This window comes from Phocoena phocoena, chromosome 16 (assembly GCF_963924675.1).
Source record: "Phocoena phocoena chromosome 16, mPhoPho1.1, whole genome shotgun sequence".
NCBI lineage: Eukaryota > Metazoa > Chordata > Mammalia > Artiodactyla > Phocoenidae > Phocoena > Phocoena phocoena.
The window spans coordinates 26,903,088-26,921,046 of NC_089234.1; the positions used below are offsets into that span (position 1 = coordinate 26,903,088).

The window sequence follows — 17,959 nt, forward strand, 5'->3', positions numbered from 1 at the left end:
TGGAGGGTGCTGGACAGAGGGAGGAAGGTAAGTAGGAGGATCTGATCCATCATTGTTAAACAATGAGCCATCACCACCCTAATTAAAGATGTAATTGCAGCAAATACATTCTGGGCTGAGAATGAATGACGGATGGCAGGAAGGCACCTTGTAGGCAGCAGCCAGGAAACGATGCTCCCTCAAGTTCCCACTCCAAGCTGGGGAACCCGGCACCTGGTCGCAGGGCACCCTGGTGCTTCCCAACAGGACGGTGACAGTCAGGCAGGGACTGAGGCTGGAGCTGAGGGGCAAGGAAAGGGCCAGGGCCTGGGGCCTTTTTGGAGGAATGAGGGTGGGAAGGAGGCTGAGAGGCCAGAGTAAGAGGGACTGGCTGGTGTGTCTGTCAGGCAGGGAAGCAGGGCCAGTGAGTGAGTAGCTTTGTGAGAGTATCACCAGATCACAAACCAGGATCTCAAGGCACATCTGCTTTGGGGTAATTGGGCCCCTGCAAAGGCCAGAAGGACTGACTGACCCTTGGTCCTAGAGGGTGAGTACAAGGGCCAGGCTAAGGGGACTCAGTCTGTAGAGGGTACCATAGCAGGCATCTGGTGGGCCAAACTGGCTTTTAGGTCTGGCTCAGGCTCCAGGGACTGGGGGTAGGGGTGGGAGGACTGTCCTGAGAGCTGATTTGTCCTTACCTGGGGTTAGGGTACATGGCAGGGGACTGGCCACTGAAGGGAAGAGAGATGGACTCCTCCCACCAACCTGGCTTTTGCTGCTCCCTCCTTTAGCATGGAAGCCTCCCAGCCACCCCGACCCCTGCCCTGGACTCCCTCAAATGTCGTGGGCACTGGTAGACCCAGGGAGACCTGGGCTTGGGACATCTTCCTCTACTTGGGATCAGAGCGTCTGGATTCCAAGGCCTATTTGCCCTGGGCCCCCACCCACACTTACCTTCAGAGAATAGGAAACCCTGAGCACAAGGTCAGGTCACTCTGAGGCCAGCCTGAGCTGTGACAATCCCAGGGCCAAGGCAAGAAGGCCAGCCTGGTTGGGGAGCCTGGTGGCCTTAGCCTCTTGGCCTCATTTGGCGTGGTGGCCCCTGGCCAGGGTCCTTCAGGGTGTATGGGCTGACCCCAGGGGAAGAGAAGGCTGGGTGGGGGGCGGTGAGGAGCCCAGGCAGGCAGGCAGGGAGGGAGCGAAGGCCACTGACAGCAGAACAAATGCTTGTAATTTTATAACCAATCTCAGCGTGTCCGTGGGGGGCCGTTTGTGCCTCCACTCAGGACCAATCAGCCTGACAGAGCTATGAGCCGGCCTGAGTGAATGTGAGCAGCTTCCCCCACCAACGCCACTTACTGCAATCTCATTACCCGCCCAGCCCAAGACCGGCCAGAGCTGCGGGGCTGCAAGGAAAGAGGACCCAGCCCATGCTGGCGCACAGCCAGGACAGGGCCTGGGGCCAGGAGGGCAGCATGGGCAGGCCTTAGCGATCCAGGGACTCAGAGGGAGGAGGCAGGAAGACAGGCCCAGGAAACGATAAACATTTATTAAGCACCCGTTGGTTACTAGGCATGCTGGATACAGGTAGGGCACAAACTCCTGCCCTCAAGGGGCTTGCTGTCTGCTAGGGGCTTATGGAAAGATTATAGAGGGATGGGCCTCGGGAAGGCAGAGATAGAGAGATGTGACTGGACGGCAAGGAGGGGCAAAGCCCCAGAGCCGAGCTGGTACTGGGCCAGGGGTGGGAAGGAGAGGGTAAGAAATGGAGAGAGATGGAACCAGAGAAACCTCTGGGGTGCATTCAGAGCCGGGGTAGAGAGATACAGGGTGTGGGAGGGAAATGCCCACCAGGGGAGAGAGGAGGGCAGCCAGGGAGGGGCTGGCTGGCCAATGGTGGATATTAAAGGATGGCCTTGCTGGATATTTGGCTCTGGGGATGGCTATGTGCCCATTAGTCTCTCTAATTGTCAAAAATCTAATTTAGTGTCTGGAGCCTGGACCGGCCTCGGGTTAAATAGGAGGCAGGCCTAGCCATAAATCTGCCCTCCCAGCCTGGGCTGGTGCTAATTCTGCAGTTAAGTGAGGGGGTGAGGAGGGCAGCAAGATGGGACAGGGAAGGTTCTGGCGAGGGGGTATCTCTGACCCTGCATGCCAGCCCCTATGTGCTAAGTCATAGCCAGGCCCTCCTCTCTTGTTGGAGGAAGGGGACTTTCCTTCCTGGTGCTCAGCTGGACCAGGCAGGGTTAAGTGTCTGAAATGTGTGGGTCCAGCCCCTCTTCCTGGTCCCACTCTGGGTCTAAGTGGGCTCAGCTCTTGCAAAAGTGACAGGAAGGTCACATTTCCTAATAACCTCCTGAGACTTTGGTGAGGAAGTGGGCATGGAGATTCATACCATGTGACCCAAGTTAGTGACAGTCTTGAGTGATGGGGATCCAAGGGCCATTCCCCAGTGGGGAGAACAAACACAACCCCCCTGGGCTTCTCCTTTCCTGGACCCAGACTCCAAAGGAGGTATACGAGTGCACTGAGACTGGGACAAGGACAGCCCCCCGAAGGCCTCATTTGGTCTGAGGCAGGGGATGGTTCTCCACCTGGACTTGGTAATGACCTCACTCCCCTCAGAGCCAATAATTGAAAGCAAGGGGTGTGGTAGGTGCAGCGGGAGAGGTTGGGGGACTGAGAGGGTTCCCTGAGAGGCTCAGCTTCCATGTGGGGGGAGGAAAATGATTTCTCCTGGCTTCGGCTCCATCTCACCAGGCACCCACCCGGCCTCTCCTGCTGCTAACAAAGTGCCTTTAATTAGCAGCCTAATAAAAATGCTCTTAATTGGCAAGAGCCAATCAGGATGAAGAGAGGTCTCCTCTCCTCAGTCATTGCTGATGGTGGTACAGCTATAGGTTTCAAGGGGAGAGGGATTCCAGGCCCAGCCTTGCTTTAGGAAAGTGATTTCAGGGCTGAGTCTTCCAAGGGTGTGCCCTAGACCCCAGTCTTCCTAGAGGGGAGCGATTTGACACTGGGTTTCAAGGTGAGACCCATAACCCTCCCAGGCCCAGCCTCTGCTCAATTTTGGGCTCAGGAGTCCAGCCTACAAGTGACAACTGAGTAGATGCCAGTGGCCCCAGGAGTGTCCACTGACTCCTCCCCTTCCCTCTCCTTAGCTCTTAGGGAGGAGACTCCAGTGTGGTCTTGGGCAGTGTGGGGAGCCCTTTTTCTTGTTCCTCAGGTTCCTCATTTGCACAATGTCAGGTGCACCTGATGCTCTGACATGCCTCCTGTTCTAGCAGGGATACTTCTGCACTGGGGCCCCGTCATCTAATAGTCTGAGAATGCTCTAACGACCGCAGTTGTCAATCCAGGTACAACAGGCACAACAAGGCTGACAGAGCCAGGGGGCCTTGTCAGGCAGGGAGGACCACCACTACTAAAAGCCCATACATAGATGTAGAACAAGGATGAGTTACTTTTGCTGAGGTTCCTGCTTGTGGCACTAGAGGGGAAGAGGGAGGAGAGGAGGGAATGGTCTGGCTGCAACCTGGTACTCACTTCCCTAGGTTTGATTTAAGAAGGGAAGGAGGGTGGGTTTCCCCAGTCAATGCTCCCTTCATTTTTATAGCTTGTTGGAATCTCTCTTGAAATTACTCCCAAATATGAGCTCTCCCATCTCGAAACTGATCAAATGGGATGCCGGGGAAACCCAAGTCTTTTCACCTAATGAGGTGGCAGAGGAAAACTTAAGTTCTGAGCTCAGGTTGGTAGGCCAAGGCTATAGTGACCAGTTCCCAAGTTAGACATCACTTTTGGCTTCAATTTAATTCAACATGGAACACTAATTGTATGCCTGGGTTCCCTTCCCATACTTATTCATACCCATTTGGCCCTGTCTTCTCTCAATATTGCTTTCTCATGTCAGATTACCTTCAAAAGGTCTCTGTTTACTCCCTCAGTTTCTATATTGAAAAAGTCATTGTCCTCTTCGTGTTGGTGTAAAGAGATAAGACACCCAGGACATTCATTTTAATCTTATATTTGTAATTTAAGTTACTTTTTTTCTGAACAGTTAAAAACAAAACAAAACACACTGTATTACCATGATCCTAGGTTGTGAACATATTGGTACATTGACTACACATCACCATAACATAATCACAAAAGTCAAAGCAGTCAGTACTGAAGAGTCTAGAGAATAAAGGCTGAGCCAACCGAAAGCTCTCAGGGAGGCTCACACTTGTTGCCAGGCCTGCCCCATAGCTGGAGTCCAGTGAACATCCGTCAGAACAGTCTGCGTTGGGCTTGATTTGGGAAAGTGTTAGTATCCTTGGTACCCAGAGATCTAACCTTTCCTGTTGGTCTTTTCCATCAGTGTCCAAGAAGAGAAAGGGACAGAGGGGAGGTGAAGCTTTATAATGCTGTTTACTGCACTGACCGTTAAACACCCACACAGCCACCCAGGAACCAGTTGGGTGGGCTGGAGAGATGTTGGCAGATGTCATCTGTCTCCAGGAAATTTTAGGTCATAGGTACTCAATTTCCAACAGAAGAGGTTTCTGGATATCAATGCATTAAGTTCCACCTGAAATCAGCAGCCATAATCATGCTTTTTTGGTTTCTCTCCTCAGTTCCAAGGATTCTGAAGTCACAAATGAACTACAGGTAAAGTAACAAGAAGAGAAACTCAGCTTTAATCTACTAAGAGATGGCTGTCTTTTCAACACTGATTATGTTGAGACTGTGAATAACGTAAGGGGCTGTGGTCTGTCAGCGATCGGCTATGTGGATGAGGCCTGGGGAGATAAACTCAGCCTGCAGGTTCAGGTACACTTGGTAGAAGTGAGGGTTACTCTAGGAGGGAAGAGAGGAAGGCAAAAAGAAGCAAGGGCACCTTTTTCTGTTCTCCGGCTCGGGGAAGTCTGCTGAACTCAGAGAAATGGAGGAGGAGATCAGAAATATGGATTAAAGTCATATGGCAAACCTGACCATCAAACAGGTGGTAGGCATCGAAGCATCCCTTTTGACACCTGGAAGTACTTCGGATTCCTCCAGAATCAAGCTTGCAGCCTAGCCTCTCTGGCCTGCGCTGTTCTAGGCAGGAAGGTATTACCATCTAAGATGCCAAGAAGATCAACAATACAAAGGTGTCTAATTCTGGGGAAGAAAATTTTGCCCTAATTATTCCAATATTCCCCCCACCACTCCACCCCCAGCCCTGTGTTTCCACGTACAACCAAGTGCTAAGTAAGAAACAGACCAACCACAGCTATTCAGACCAATGGGTACCAGGAGACAGCAAAGGAGAAGAGTGCATATTTTCTTCTCTTCAGCTTTTGATTTTACAAAAGAAAAATAAAAAAGGATTTTTCTTACTCAAGCAGAAAACAGAATGATTTAGGGATTCCAGGGTCTTTCCCAGAAACAAGCTATGAGGGACAGACTTTATTACTTGTCAATAGAATTCCAGAGAGTCCCTATCTCTGAAGTTTCTGGTGAAGAGTCATTGGAAAGAATTTTGCCAAGGGACAAGTGTAAAAGGCCTCCCACTCACAATTCATGTCCATTTTCAAACTGCACATTAAGAAAGTAAAAGGATATTCTCAGCAGTGGAAATACACACATATGTAGCAAGGCATGCTGGTTTTGTCCAAGGAGCCCCAGTGTGAACAGAGAGCTCACAAGTGCCCACAGAGTAACCAGGTGCAGGGGCATGCACACGCTCCTTGCCTGCTTTTGAACAGGATTCCTCCCATCTTTATGAGATGTTTCTTTCAGGCCTAAATTGGAATTTTAGTGAGAAGAGACTAATCTACAATGGGGACATTTCATTTCAGAGCCCAGAAACACCTTCAGCTCCTTTTCTACCATTCCTTTGGAGGTGTTGAGACTTCATTTCTCTTGTCTTTTTAAAAAGGTCAAACTTTATATTTATTCTAGCCCAGTTGGGGATTAGTGATAATCGATTCCCACTGAAATCATGCAGAGATGGTAAGTGGCGTTTACCTTCTCTGGAAACAAACTTCTACTTACCTGATTATTTCTTCTACAATGAACTGGTAAATGACCCCCAGGAGCTGAGAAATGTGACCGACAAGTTTTTCAGACCACTTAACTTCATTCCCATTTCCGTGAGCAGCAGAGGACAACCTGGAGAATATCCTCCATAGAGCTAATGGCTCCAGACTGCAGGGTTCACCCTTGATCTCATTTATGATGTACTGGACAAGCTCCTGTCAACATACCTTCAACTGAACCTAGATGAGAGAGCAAAACCCTGGGGACCAATGAATATTCCATGGTTCCACTTCTGAATAGCAGCATATAAGAGAAGGACTGGTAAAGTTATGGCTATTGGACAATATTTTGAAATAGCTCAAAATCCATGCTTCTTTAATGCCTGACCTGGGATGGCCCTCTGCCTCATCTATAGCAAAATCCTTAACCAATCAAAAAGCCATTAATAGTCAACACACACACACACACACACACACACACACACACACACACACAGTCAAGACAATAGACAAGGAACCCTGATAGTGGCTAAATAGAAGACATACATCTAGCATGTGGGTATTTGGTAAGGAAATTATATTCAGAAAATACTGGGTTGGCCAAAAAGTTCCTTTGGGTTTTTCTGTAAGATGTGTGGAAAAATCCGAACGAACTTTTTGGCCAACCCAGAATTTCCCAAGCAATGACAATCATTTCACTGGGAAATGTTTTCTGACTATAACCTGGAACTAAAAGCTTAAAAGCACTCATAAAGCAGGAAAGGGAAAATGCATATGCACAACCTGCCTCTCAGTACGTAACAAGATTCAGTCTGGGCATATTTTGGGAAGAGGATTCCTTCTGGAAAAGCAGAGGAAAGAGTGAGGATGACCCGCCCCCGCCCCCAACTAAAGGTGGCCTGGCTTTGAGGTTGCCTGCAACAGGATCCCATTCTGAAGTTTTTACAGCAGCTGGTTAAAAGGGGCCTTTCTTTTACTCAACTGCTTTGATATAACGGAAACAATGGGCCTGTCTGCTCAGCTTCCAAGGGAAGACTTGGAGACTGCCCTGTGCCCACTGATGGGTGTGTCTGTGCCACACAATATGGCTGGTGAAGGCCCATTCCTGCCCAGGGAAACAAGCCGGGCACATACTGATAGTACTCCCTGTGCCCCCAGGTTGGGGGGGCACACGTGCCCTGCACCTGAAGCCTCTATAGCTGATTTTGAAGTGGCCAGTAAGCCTTGGCTCTTCCTGAAGTCCATTTATTTATGTTGCTCACCAACTGCCAGAGGAATTTTACTGGGGAGAGTGGAGAGTAAAATAAGGCCAAGAGAAGGAAGAAAAGGAAAGAGAAGGCATTTCTGTGCCATTAATAAACCCTGTGTGCCAAACTTCACCCTGATTCTCTCTCTGGCAGTTCTGCCTTTCATAAATACCAGGTTTGGAAAAGCAGAAGGAAGGTTCTGCAGAGCAAGGTGGAGATGATTAGCTTGATTTTTGAGAGACAATATTTACTGGCTTAAATGAAAAAGACATCACCTTTTAGTCTTGACCACCTGGTAAGCTAGTCTGATCGTGGTCTCGGCAAAGATACAGGCACGCCTGGGTACTTGCAGGCCCTGATGAGGAAATCAGAGATGCGAACCATTATGCAGAATGGCTCTGGCCATTTCAACCCCTTCTGTAGGCTGAGCCTTAGCAGTGATTTAAGATAAAGTACGCTTTTTATTACACATCTAATTGTTAATGAGAGGAAATGCAATCAGCAACTCCTTTCCAACTCTACATGGAATTGAGGAGACTGCTGAGTCCAGAAAAGATGTGGCCATTGAAGGAGCCCAGGAAATTTCTGCCCCTCCCCCCCCTTTTGTTTTGGGGGCGTGGGTGGGTGTTACAAGGAGAAGAGAGAAGAGGTGCAAATACGACAACAGTACCATGTCTGAGAATCCATCGTCGCCACATAGGGTCACTTGCAGCAAAAGCCTGGGTTTGAAATTTTGACTGAAGAGTACTTAACTCTTCTAAGTACTGCATTTTCTCATTTGCCTCATGATAACTGAGGATACTTTCTTCATACTCTTTCTTCTCAGGTGGAGCAGATAAACATGTTGAAGGGGAGTGGGAGAAGGGGCAAGAGGGACAGAAACAGAGAAAGAGATAGAAGGAAAGAGGCCCAGATCTTCCAGGGTGTACATTCTTGTTTTCTTTCTTTCTTGCCCCAGAGGCTACACAGACAGCTGTTTCCTCATAAGCACAGTGGGGCTGGGCAGATCTTGCCAGGTGCTGGGTATTCTTGCAGTTTACAGGGAGACACTGGGTGCCGTCTGGCTTGAAGTTGTATCCCCTGTCCCTTAGAAGCGGCTGTCTCCCAGTAGGCTCCATAGGAAACTAGTTCTTCTGCTTAACGGCAAAGCAAGAGAGATTCTGGCAAAACACTAAATATATTTATGTCATCTCTGTCTGGAACCAAATGAGGAAAAAACAGGTGCAGGAGGAAAGAAGGAGGGGAGGTGGGTTTTAAAAGTTCCAATCATTCACAAAAGATAGAAGACATCTTCTGATAGCAGCACGGAAGCAGTCAGCTGTGCTGAGTAAACCATCCTGGGTTGACTGCAGACCAGCTGTGTCCCAACAGGAGTCTTAAAGCCCTGCTCCTCAGCTAGTCCGGGGAAAGTGGGTGGTAGTTTGACTGTTACTGTTGTTGCTCATCCTGGTATTGGCAGATACGTTAAATACCGCAACTTTAATGAGTCCTGTGCGAAAACAGAGCACATAGTCATTAATCCCTTTTCCTATATTTCTCACTTTCTCTAAGAGCAAAAGAATATTAAACTAGCTGTCAATTGGGGGAAAGTCTCAGAGGTCCTTCCTAATGCCCGCTTTCTGTCCATGCCATGCAGGAGCTTCTGTCAAAGGCTACATGGCCTGTTTGGGGACTCGGCAGGGCTCACTGACATGGTCAGGGCTGTAGAGTGACTCGGCAGGGCTCACTGACATGGTCAGGGCTGTAGAGTGACTCTGATATCTAGAGATTATGACTATGGTGGGTGTAGCATCAAGCTTTCAGCTGCTCCCTATAATGGTAGAGCGGGCAAGGACAGCTCTGAGGCTCCAGCCCTTAGTAGCCATGAACGCAATGTGCCACCAACAAAAGTTGGGGAGTGAGGTGAGGCCAATCTGGTTGCTTGGCTGGAGGGGACTGGCAGTGTAGATGAGGGGAGAGCCTGATTGTTAGATGTGTGCTCTAGAAGTGCTCCTAGTACCTTCAAGGACAGGTGTGTAGGTGGTGTCTGGAAATGTGGCCTGGAGATTAGGCAGAGGTTGGGACTACAGATACAAATTAGAGATGAGAGCTGAAGCCTCGGGAAGAGATAAGGCAGCCAAAGCAGGGAACTCAGATAAGGAAGAAAAGCCAGAGACAGACTCTTAGTGGATGTCTATGTTTTAGGGGTGAGAGAAAGAAGGAGACATAAATAATCAGAGAGCCAGGAAGAATATTAAAAATGACAAAATGCCATCAAAATCTAAGGAGGAGAAAATTTTGGCAAAAGGAGGGGATAGGTACATGATGACTACAATATTAATACTAATTAATGGCTACTTTTTAGTGAGGGCCTGTTATGTGCTAGACACTGTGCTAAGCACTAAGAATTTTACATATAACATTTCAAGGGGATCCTCACAACAGCTCTGTGTGGTAGGTATTGCAACTCTCATTTTACTAATAAGGAAACTAAGGCTCTGGGAAGTTATCTGCCCAAGGGCATGCAGCTAGGATTCTCACCTAGGCCTGTCTGTATGCCTTGTTTGAGGAAGCAGTGCGTCCTCTGTGAGAGAAGTGAGCACTGAAGTGAGCCCAGCAGGGCATGAAACACCTTGGTCAGAAGAACCACTATAGAAAGATGTGCAGAAAAGTGTACTAAATGTGTACTTCTGGCACAAGAACGGAGGCAAGTATGGGAAACAAGAAATCACAATAATGGCAATCCTCCCCAGTAGCTAGTACAGTTTTCCCAAACCAGTGATTACCTATATTTGAACTGGTTAGGGCACCAAGTATGACCTAAATATACCATGGCTATAGATTAAGATGAATGTTAGGATCTTTTCCTGCCCCAGAGACAGGATGGAGACTTGAGTGGGAGATTATATGGAGTTCTCACCAACTCCAGAGCTACTTCCAAGGTCAAAAAATAGTTCTTTTCTTTTTTGGAGGCAGTAGGGAATGCGGATAAGGATAAAAGAAAAGCTACCTTTTACAATCAAATGATACTGACAAGGCAGAGCTGTGAGAAGGCAGCCCGATATTTCACCAAGAAATTTTTCCTTTCACACATTAGATTATCTACTTGGGTTAAAGGGTCTCCATTAAAGGTGCTAGTTTAATCTGGGAATTACAAAGCCATAGGCTTTGGGGTCAGTACTCTTAGTTTTGAAACTGATTCAAATCTCATTTTATTTTCTTAAAAATCCTACTAGATTACTGAGGCAGGAATATTAGTTCTACTACACAAGGATCATCTAGATCTAGTTCAAGAATCATCTAAGAACTGAGGCTGGCTACCTCAACCAAAGGCAGTGTCCAATGTGCAGCCCCCAGCCCTGTCTCATGGTGTCAGCTCCTGCTTTACAGAACTTGGATATATAAAGGACATGAGAAGACTCCATGAACTCACAATACCTTACAACCAATGTTCCATTTCCTACCCACAGTGCTATGTACACAATTCTTTTTCATACCTGGGCAAGTCTGAGGTCAGTGTATGATTATTTATCTGGAGATATAGGTGTATGTTCGAGAAGGGGAGCGGGGGGGTTCAGCTTGGGCAGCTGGATCATTTAGGAAGTCCCAGATGAGGATTGTGTCATCATGTGAACTACTGACAATCTGGAATTCATCAAACTGGAGTCGGAAAACTCTTCCAGAATGCTCCTAAAGAAGCAGAAACAAAACTTTTGAACTACTCAAAATCAAAAGGACACAAATTCAGCAACTTGTCAAAAGGAGTCTATGGAAAGGCTATGCTGATAGTTTTCTCTACCATTTAGCTGTTTCAAGAATATAGAGAAAAACCTTAACTTGGATTAAAGGCAGGATGGAAAAGTCAAATATTGGGTAGTTGATTTCGTATACAATCAAAGTAATATTTACTAGAGCTGATACATGTCAAATAGTACACTAGCTTCTCATTACTAACTCTCCTAGACTTAGGCTGAATGAGAACATTCCTCAGTACCTCCCTGGGTTTATCCTCTTCCCTGTATTTCTAGGATTCTTTTACAATCAGAGGCCAAGGACCGATGAGCAATAATAACTAGTGTGCTGGTATATAGTTATCAATTAACTCTCCCCAATTTGTAAAAGCATTTGCACATTTTATGGTCTAAAAATTTCTATCCTGGCTAATTTCAAGCTACCCATCTGAGCTCAACCAGCTTGCAAAATTCATGAACGTCTAACAATTGGCTCTCATAAGCAGGTATAAGCCTGTTTCACTTAGAATAATGTCCTCAAGTTTCATCCATGTTGTAGCATGTGACAGTATTTCCTTTCTAAGGCTGAATAATATTCTATTCTATTCCATTCTCTCTCTCTCTCTCTGTGTGTGTGTGTGTGTGTGTGTGTATATATATATATATTCACACAAACACACCACATTTTGTGTGTACATTCATCTATCAATGGATACTTGGGTTGCTTCAACCTCTTGGCTATTATGAGTAATACTGCTATGAACATGAGTATGCAAAGATCTCTTTGAGATCCTGCTTTTAATTTTTTTGGATATACACCCAGAAGTGGGAGTGCTGGATCACACAGTAATTCTATCATTAATATTCTGAGGAGCCACCATACTGTTTTCCATAGAGGCTGCACTATTATATATTCTTTACAAGATGTAAATTAGCTCATTAGATAGATGAGCATCTGTGTTCATAAGACATACTGGTCTGTAGTTTTCTTTTCTTGTTATATCTTTGTTTGGTTTCAGTATTAGGGTAATGCCGGCCTCACAGAATTAGGTACCAAGTATTCACTCTGCTTCTATCTTCTGGAGGAAATTATAGAGAATTGGTATAATTTCTTCCTTCAACATTTAATAGAATTCACCAGTGAACCCATCTGGGCTTGGTGTTTTCTGTTTTGGAAGGTTATTAATTATTTATTAAATTTCTTTAAGAGGTATAGGTCTATTCAGAATGTCTATTTCTTCCTAAGTTGTAGAAGATTGTATCTTTCAAGGGATTGGTCCATTTCATCTGGGTTATCAGTTCTGGGGGCATAGAGTTGTTCACAGTATTCCTTTATTAGAATCCTTTTAATGTCCATGGGATCTGTAGTGATGCAAAGTTTAATATCAAAAATCAATGTAATACAGCAATTAACAGAATAAAGGTGAAAACCATATGGTCACCTCAATGGATGCAGATAAAAGCATTTAACAAAAACCAACATCCAGGGCTTCCCTGGTGGCACAGTAGTTGAGAGTCCGCCTGCCGATGCAGGGGTTGCGGGTTCTTCCCCTGGTCTGGGAAGATCCCATATGCCGCAGAGTGGCTGGGCCCGTGAGCCATGGCCGTTGAGCCTGCGTGTCCGGAGCCTGTGCTCCGCAACGGGAGAGGCCACAACAGTGAGAGGCCTGCATACCGCAAAAAACAAACAAACAAAAAAACCCAACATCCATTCCTAATAAAAGCTCTCAGCAATCTGGGAACTGAAGGGAACCTCCTAATCCTCTGATAATGTATCTATGAAAAATCTATAGCTAACATATATCTATATAAAAGTATATATAAAATGGTAAAAGACCAAATGCCTTTTCCCAAAGATAAGGACACCCACTCTTACCAATTCTTTTGAGCACTGTACTGATGGTCAGTACAATAAAACAAAAAAGAAAAATGGAAGGTACACAGATTGGAAAAGAAGTGTATTTGTACATACTTGCAGTGAACAATACAGAAATCAAAAATTTTAAATACCATTTATAATAGCATTAAAAATAACAAATACTTAAGGATAAATATGACAAAAGATGTATAAGACCTTTACATTGAAAGCTATAAAACATTGCTGAGAAATTTTAAAAGACCTAAATAAATGGTCTTTATTTAAAAGAAAATTTAATATTGTTAAGAAGTCAATTCTTGCCAAATCTATCTAGATTCAACATGATCCCAATGAAAATCTCAGCAGACTTTTTGTTGTTGAAACTGGCAAACAGATTCTAAAATTCACATGAAAATTCAAAGAATCCAAAATACTTTGAAAAAGAACACAGTTGAATGACTTAACGCTACTTGACTTCAAGGGTTATTAAAAAGCTGCAGTAACCAAGATAGCATAATATTGGCATCAAGATAGACAAAAAGAGCAATGGAACTGAGTAGGTCCGTAAGTAGACCCACACATATATGGTCAATTTGTTTTTGACAAAGCTGCTATTAAGAAGAAAAAGGGGAAACAAATCTCCAAAGCCATTAATGGTATCTTCTCTATGTCAGGCAGTTGTTCTACAGCAATAAATAAAACATAAAAATCTAAAAAAAAAAGAAGACGAAGACAAAAAGGATAGTCTTCTGAATAAATGGAGGTGGAACAATCGGATATCCATATGAACTCTGATCCATACCTTGTACCATCCGCAAAAACTAACTCAAAATGAATCACTGACTAAAATGTAAAACCTCAAAGTATAAAACTTCTTGAAGAAAATAGAGGGGAAAATCTTTGTGACTTTGGATTAGGCAAATAAATTTTTTTTAAAGATATAATAGCTAATAACATAATCCCTAACAGAAAAATTGACACACTGGACTTAATCAAAATTAATTTCTGTTCTTCAAAAGATACTTTAAAGGGAATAAAAAAACAAACCATGGACTGGAAAAAAAATATTTGCAAATCACATACCTAACAAAGGACTTGTATGCTGAATATGCAAAAGAATCTTAAAACTCAATAATCAGAAAGCCACTCAATTTTTAAAATGGGCAAAACATTCAAACACTTCAGCAAAGTAGATATATGGATGGCATATAAACATATGAAAAGATGCTCAACACTGGGGCTTCTCTGGTGGCGCAGTGGTTAAGAATCTGCCTGCCAATGCAGGGAACACAGGTTCAATCCCTGGTCTGGAAAGATCCCACATGGCGTGGAGCAACTAAGCCTGTGTACCAACTAAGCCCGTGTACCACAACTACTGAGCCTGTGCTCTAGAGCCTGCGAGCCACAACTACTGAGCCTGTGTACCACAACTACTGAAGCCCGCGTGCCTAGAGCCTGTGCCCTCCAACAAGAGAAGCCACCTCAATGAGAAGCCTGCACATGGCAACGAAGAGTAGCCCCCACTTGCTGCAACCAGAGAAAGCCTGCACATAGCAATGAAAACCCAATGCAGCCAAACATAAATAAATTTTTTTTAAAAGTCCCCCTTTAAAAAAAAAAAAAGATGCTCAACATTATTAACATTAGGGATATAAAATTAAGATCACAATGCAGTACAATGACACACTTATTAGAAGGATTCAAAAAAGACTGTAGTAAGTATTGGTGAGGGTATGGAGTAACTGGAACTCTCATGCACAGTTGTACTACCATGTTAAACTGTACAATGCTTTGGAAAACAGTTTGGCAGTTGCTAAAAATATTAATAATATGCTTACCGTGTGACCTAGCCATTCTGTTTCTAGGATTTATCCCAGAGAAATGAAAATATATGTTCATACAAAGACTTGTACATAAATGTTTATAGAAACTTTATTTGTAATAGGCCCAAACTGGAAATAACCTAAATTTTCATCAATTGGCAAATGGATAAATAAATTTTGATATAACCATACAATGGGATATTCCTCAGCAATTTTCAAAAAGGAAAATTGCTCTATATGAACAACATGGGTGAATCTCAAAATAATTATGCTTTGTGAAATGAAACAGGCAAAAAAGAGTACATACTGTTATGATTACATTTATAAAACACTAGAAAATGTAAACTAATCAATACTGACAGAAAGAAGATCAGTGGCTGCCTGGGGATAGGAGCAAGGAAAAGTGGGGTGGGATGGGAAGGAGGGATTACTATGTAATAGGGGGCATGAGGATATGTTCATTATTTGGCTGAAGTGATGTTTTCACTGTTTTGTAAATACGTCAAAATTTAGCAAGTTGTATACTTAAATATGCTCATGTTATTGTATGTCTATTATACCACAATAAATGTTTTTAAAAACTTAGTAAGACAACTCAATAAATAAATGAGGATGAGATGTGAAGACACTTCAAAAGAAGCACATGAAAAGATGTTCTATACCATTAGCTATCACAGAAATGTAAATTAAAACTACAACCACTACACACCTACTCAAATGGCTGTAATGTTTTTAAAAACTGACAACACCAAGTCCTGTCAAGGATGTGGAAAAATTGGACATTCACACATTGTTTAGTGGAAATGTAAAGTGGTTTGCATTTGCAAACTCCCAAAATGCTACTTTGGGAAACAGCTTGGTGGTTTCTTTTAAATTTAAATATATATTCAGAAATCATACTCCTAGGTATTTACCCAAGAGAAATGAAAGAAAAAAATGTACATACAAAAGCCTGTATGGGAATGTTTTCAGTATCACCAAAGACTGAAAACATTCCACATGTCCTTAAACTGGTGAATGAATAATTAATTCATCCATACAATGGAATACCACTCAGCAATAAAGGAACAAAGTATTAACACATGCAACAATGTGGATGAATCTCAAAAGAAGTGAAAAAAGCCAAATGCAAAAAGCTACATAAATATGATTTAATTTATATGACACTCATAGCAAAACTATAGGGACAGTTGCTAGGGGTTGAGGAGAGGGGATTAATATGAAGGGGTATCATTTTTGGGGTGATGGAAATGTTCTATATCTTGACTGTGGTGTTTACACAATTGCAAAATTCATAGAAGTACACTAAAAAAGGGACAAATTTTGCTGTATGTAAATTATACTTCAAAAATCAAATGAATTAAAGCACACACTTTAAAAACCATGTGTGAAACATGCAGGTAAAGCAGGTCTGGTGCTATAAGAATGAGCTTTAAATCCAACAAGGAAGACAAAGAAATGCATCTCCCTCTTCTCCAAAGCAGAGGCTGCCTAAATGTTGAGAGTCAGGATTCAGAACACTGGGCTTCAAATGCTTGCTCTCATCTTTTCCCTGAATTGTGCAAAAGATTTGTCCTCCCTGGCGTCCCACTTAATCTTTTTCTAATGGAAGCAGCTTTCAAACCTTAAGCCATTTTCTGATCTGGGCCTTTGGCTAACACCACGATAAAGAACTTGGTGCTTTTGAGGTGACATTCTTCCTTCTATGTCACTTCTTTGCCCAAATATCAAGATGTTTGGGCAAGGGGGTATATTAGTATAAAAGAGATGAGATTTAAATTGCTGCAGACAGCATGCCTTAAACAGGAAGCGTAACTCAGGGGCTGACCAGGGGGTTCACACAGACTCCCCTGGCACTTTTTGCAGGCACAGGTGTGCAGGTCCTCAGATTCTGGACAGGTTCCAATTGAGTAATTATGTTCTCTCTCCCTAAGTACCCCCTACTGTTTCTGGCGGATAGAGAATTCTTATTCACTTCCTGTACTAAACTGTGTGTAGAGTTGCCGTGCAGCTGTTGAACAGCTGCCACATTCTTCTCCATATACAGTCTCTAAAGCACTTTTGGATGAAAGGCAGCTATATAAACATATTTTATTGTCATGTATTGGTTGCCTTTCCACTTAGTAGTAGGCTTTGTGAAGTTCTAGCTATCAAATCCAGCTCTGTATTCCACAGCACATCAGTTAATTTCTTTCCCTTCCTGCTCCCCAAACCCCTCTAAACAATAAGGCTCTTACCACAAGGGTCCGTAGACAGAGAGTTCCTGCAGGAGCACGGGGGTCCAAAGCAGCTACAAGATCCCACACCTTAATTTTTCTAAAGATCAAAAAGGGGACAAAAATCTTAGTTAAAAGCAAAATTAAGGGAACACAGGAAGAACAGTAAAAAGTCACGGCAATAAATATGTACGGCGAAGATAGTTTATAAGTGCAGCTCACAGGAATATACAAAAACTTTTTTGTTTTGGAGACTCAGTCCTTGCATTCATTCTTAAAAGTGGAAAATGTACGTGATTAACCTAAAAACGACAAACAGGTTAGCTTTAACCAAACTGAAGAGAGTGAATGGTAAAGTTACACCATACTTTGGGCCAAAAGGAGTTCTTATATCCATACATTAGAACTCTTAATGATAGAAGAGATCACTTAGACGTAGAAACCTATAACTCTGAGGCATCTTCTTTCTGGTCAATTCTAAGAATGGCTCACGTCACACATATCAGAGGACTGGGGTCCATTTAAGAGCTCTGGAGTTGATATAAGCAAATCCTCATATTTTGATTTAAATAAGAAAAGTATAGCCCTTCTATAAATCAAGTATAGGTCATGTCTCCTCAAGGTAAGTATTAATAACAGACAAAACCCAAGAAAAGTGGGTATAGATCAAAACCAGGGCAATGAGAAAATACAACCTTGGACTTATCTGGAACATGTCATCATACCCTGAACAATTTCCCAAGGGTAGAACAGTGATGGCTGACTCAAAGCAGAGGAAGTGGGTCTCTTAACATTTACTTAAGAATTGTCGGGCTTCCCTGGTGGCGCAGTGGTTGAGAGTCTGCCTGCCGATGCAGGGGACACGGGTTCGTGCCCCGGTCCGAGAAGATCCCACATGCCGCGGAGCGGCTGGGCCCGTGAGCCATGGCCGCTGAGCCTGCGCGTCCGGAGCCTGTGCTCCGCAACGGGAGAGGCCACAACAGTGAGAGGCCCGCGTACCGCAAAAAAAAAAAAAAAAAAAAAAAAAAAAAGAATTGTCTTAATATATCAGTATAGCCAGCTCATAAACTAAGATAATGTTGTAAGTTAGTTTCTGATATTTACAAAAGCTGCCAGGGACC

The 17,959-nt window shown here is 43.8% G+C and overlaps 1 protein-coding gene across 1 annotated transcript in view; it reads right to left on the reverse strand.

Moving 5' to 3' along the window:
* Positions 1-8,389: 8,389 nt before the first annotated feature.
* The window catches only part of BTRC (beta-transducin repeat containing E3 ubiquitin protein ligase), a 180,056-nt gene continuing 170,486 nt past the window's right edge, over positions 8,390-17,959 (reverse strand). Inside the window, exons 12-14 of the mRNA XM_065894007.1 lie at positions 16,860-16,938; positions 10,708-10,900; positions 8,390-8,720 (exon numbers count right to left, since the gene is read on the reverse strand). Of these exons, the coding sequence (XP_065750079.1) occupies positions 10,739-10,900; positions 16,860-16,938 (241 nt within the window). The 3' untranslated portion in view covers positions 8,390-8,720; positions 10,708-10,738. The remainder of the gene's footprint in view (positions 8,721-10,707; positions 10,901-16,859; positions 16,939-17,959) is intronic.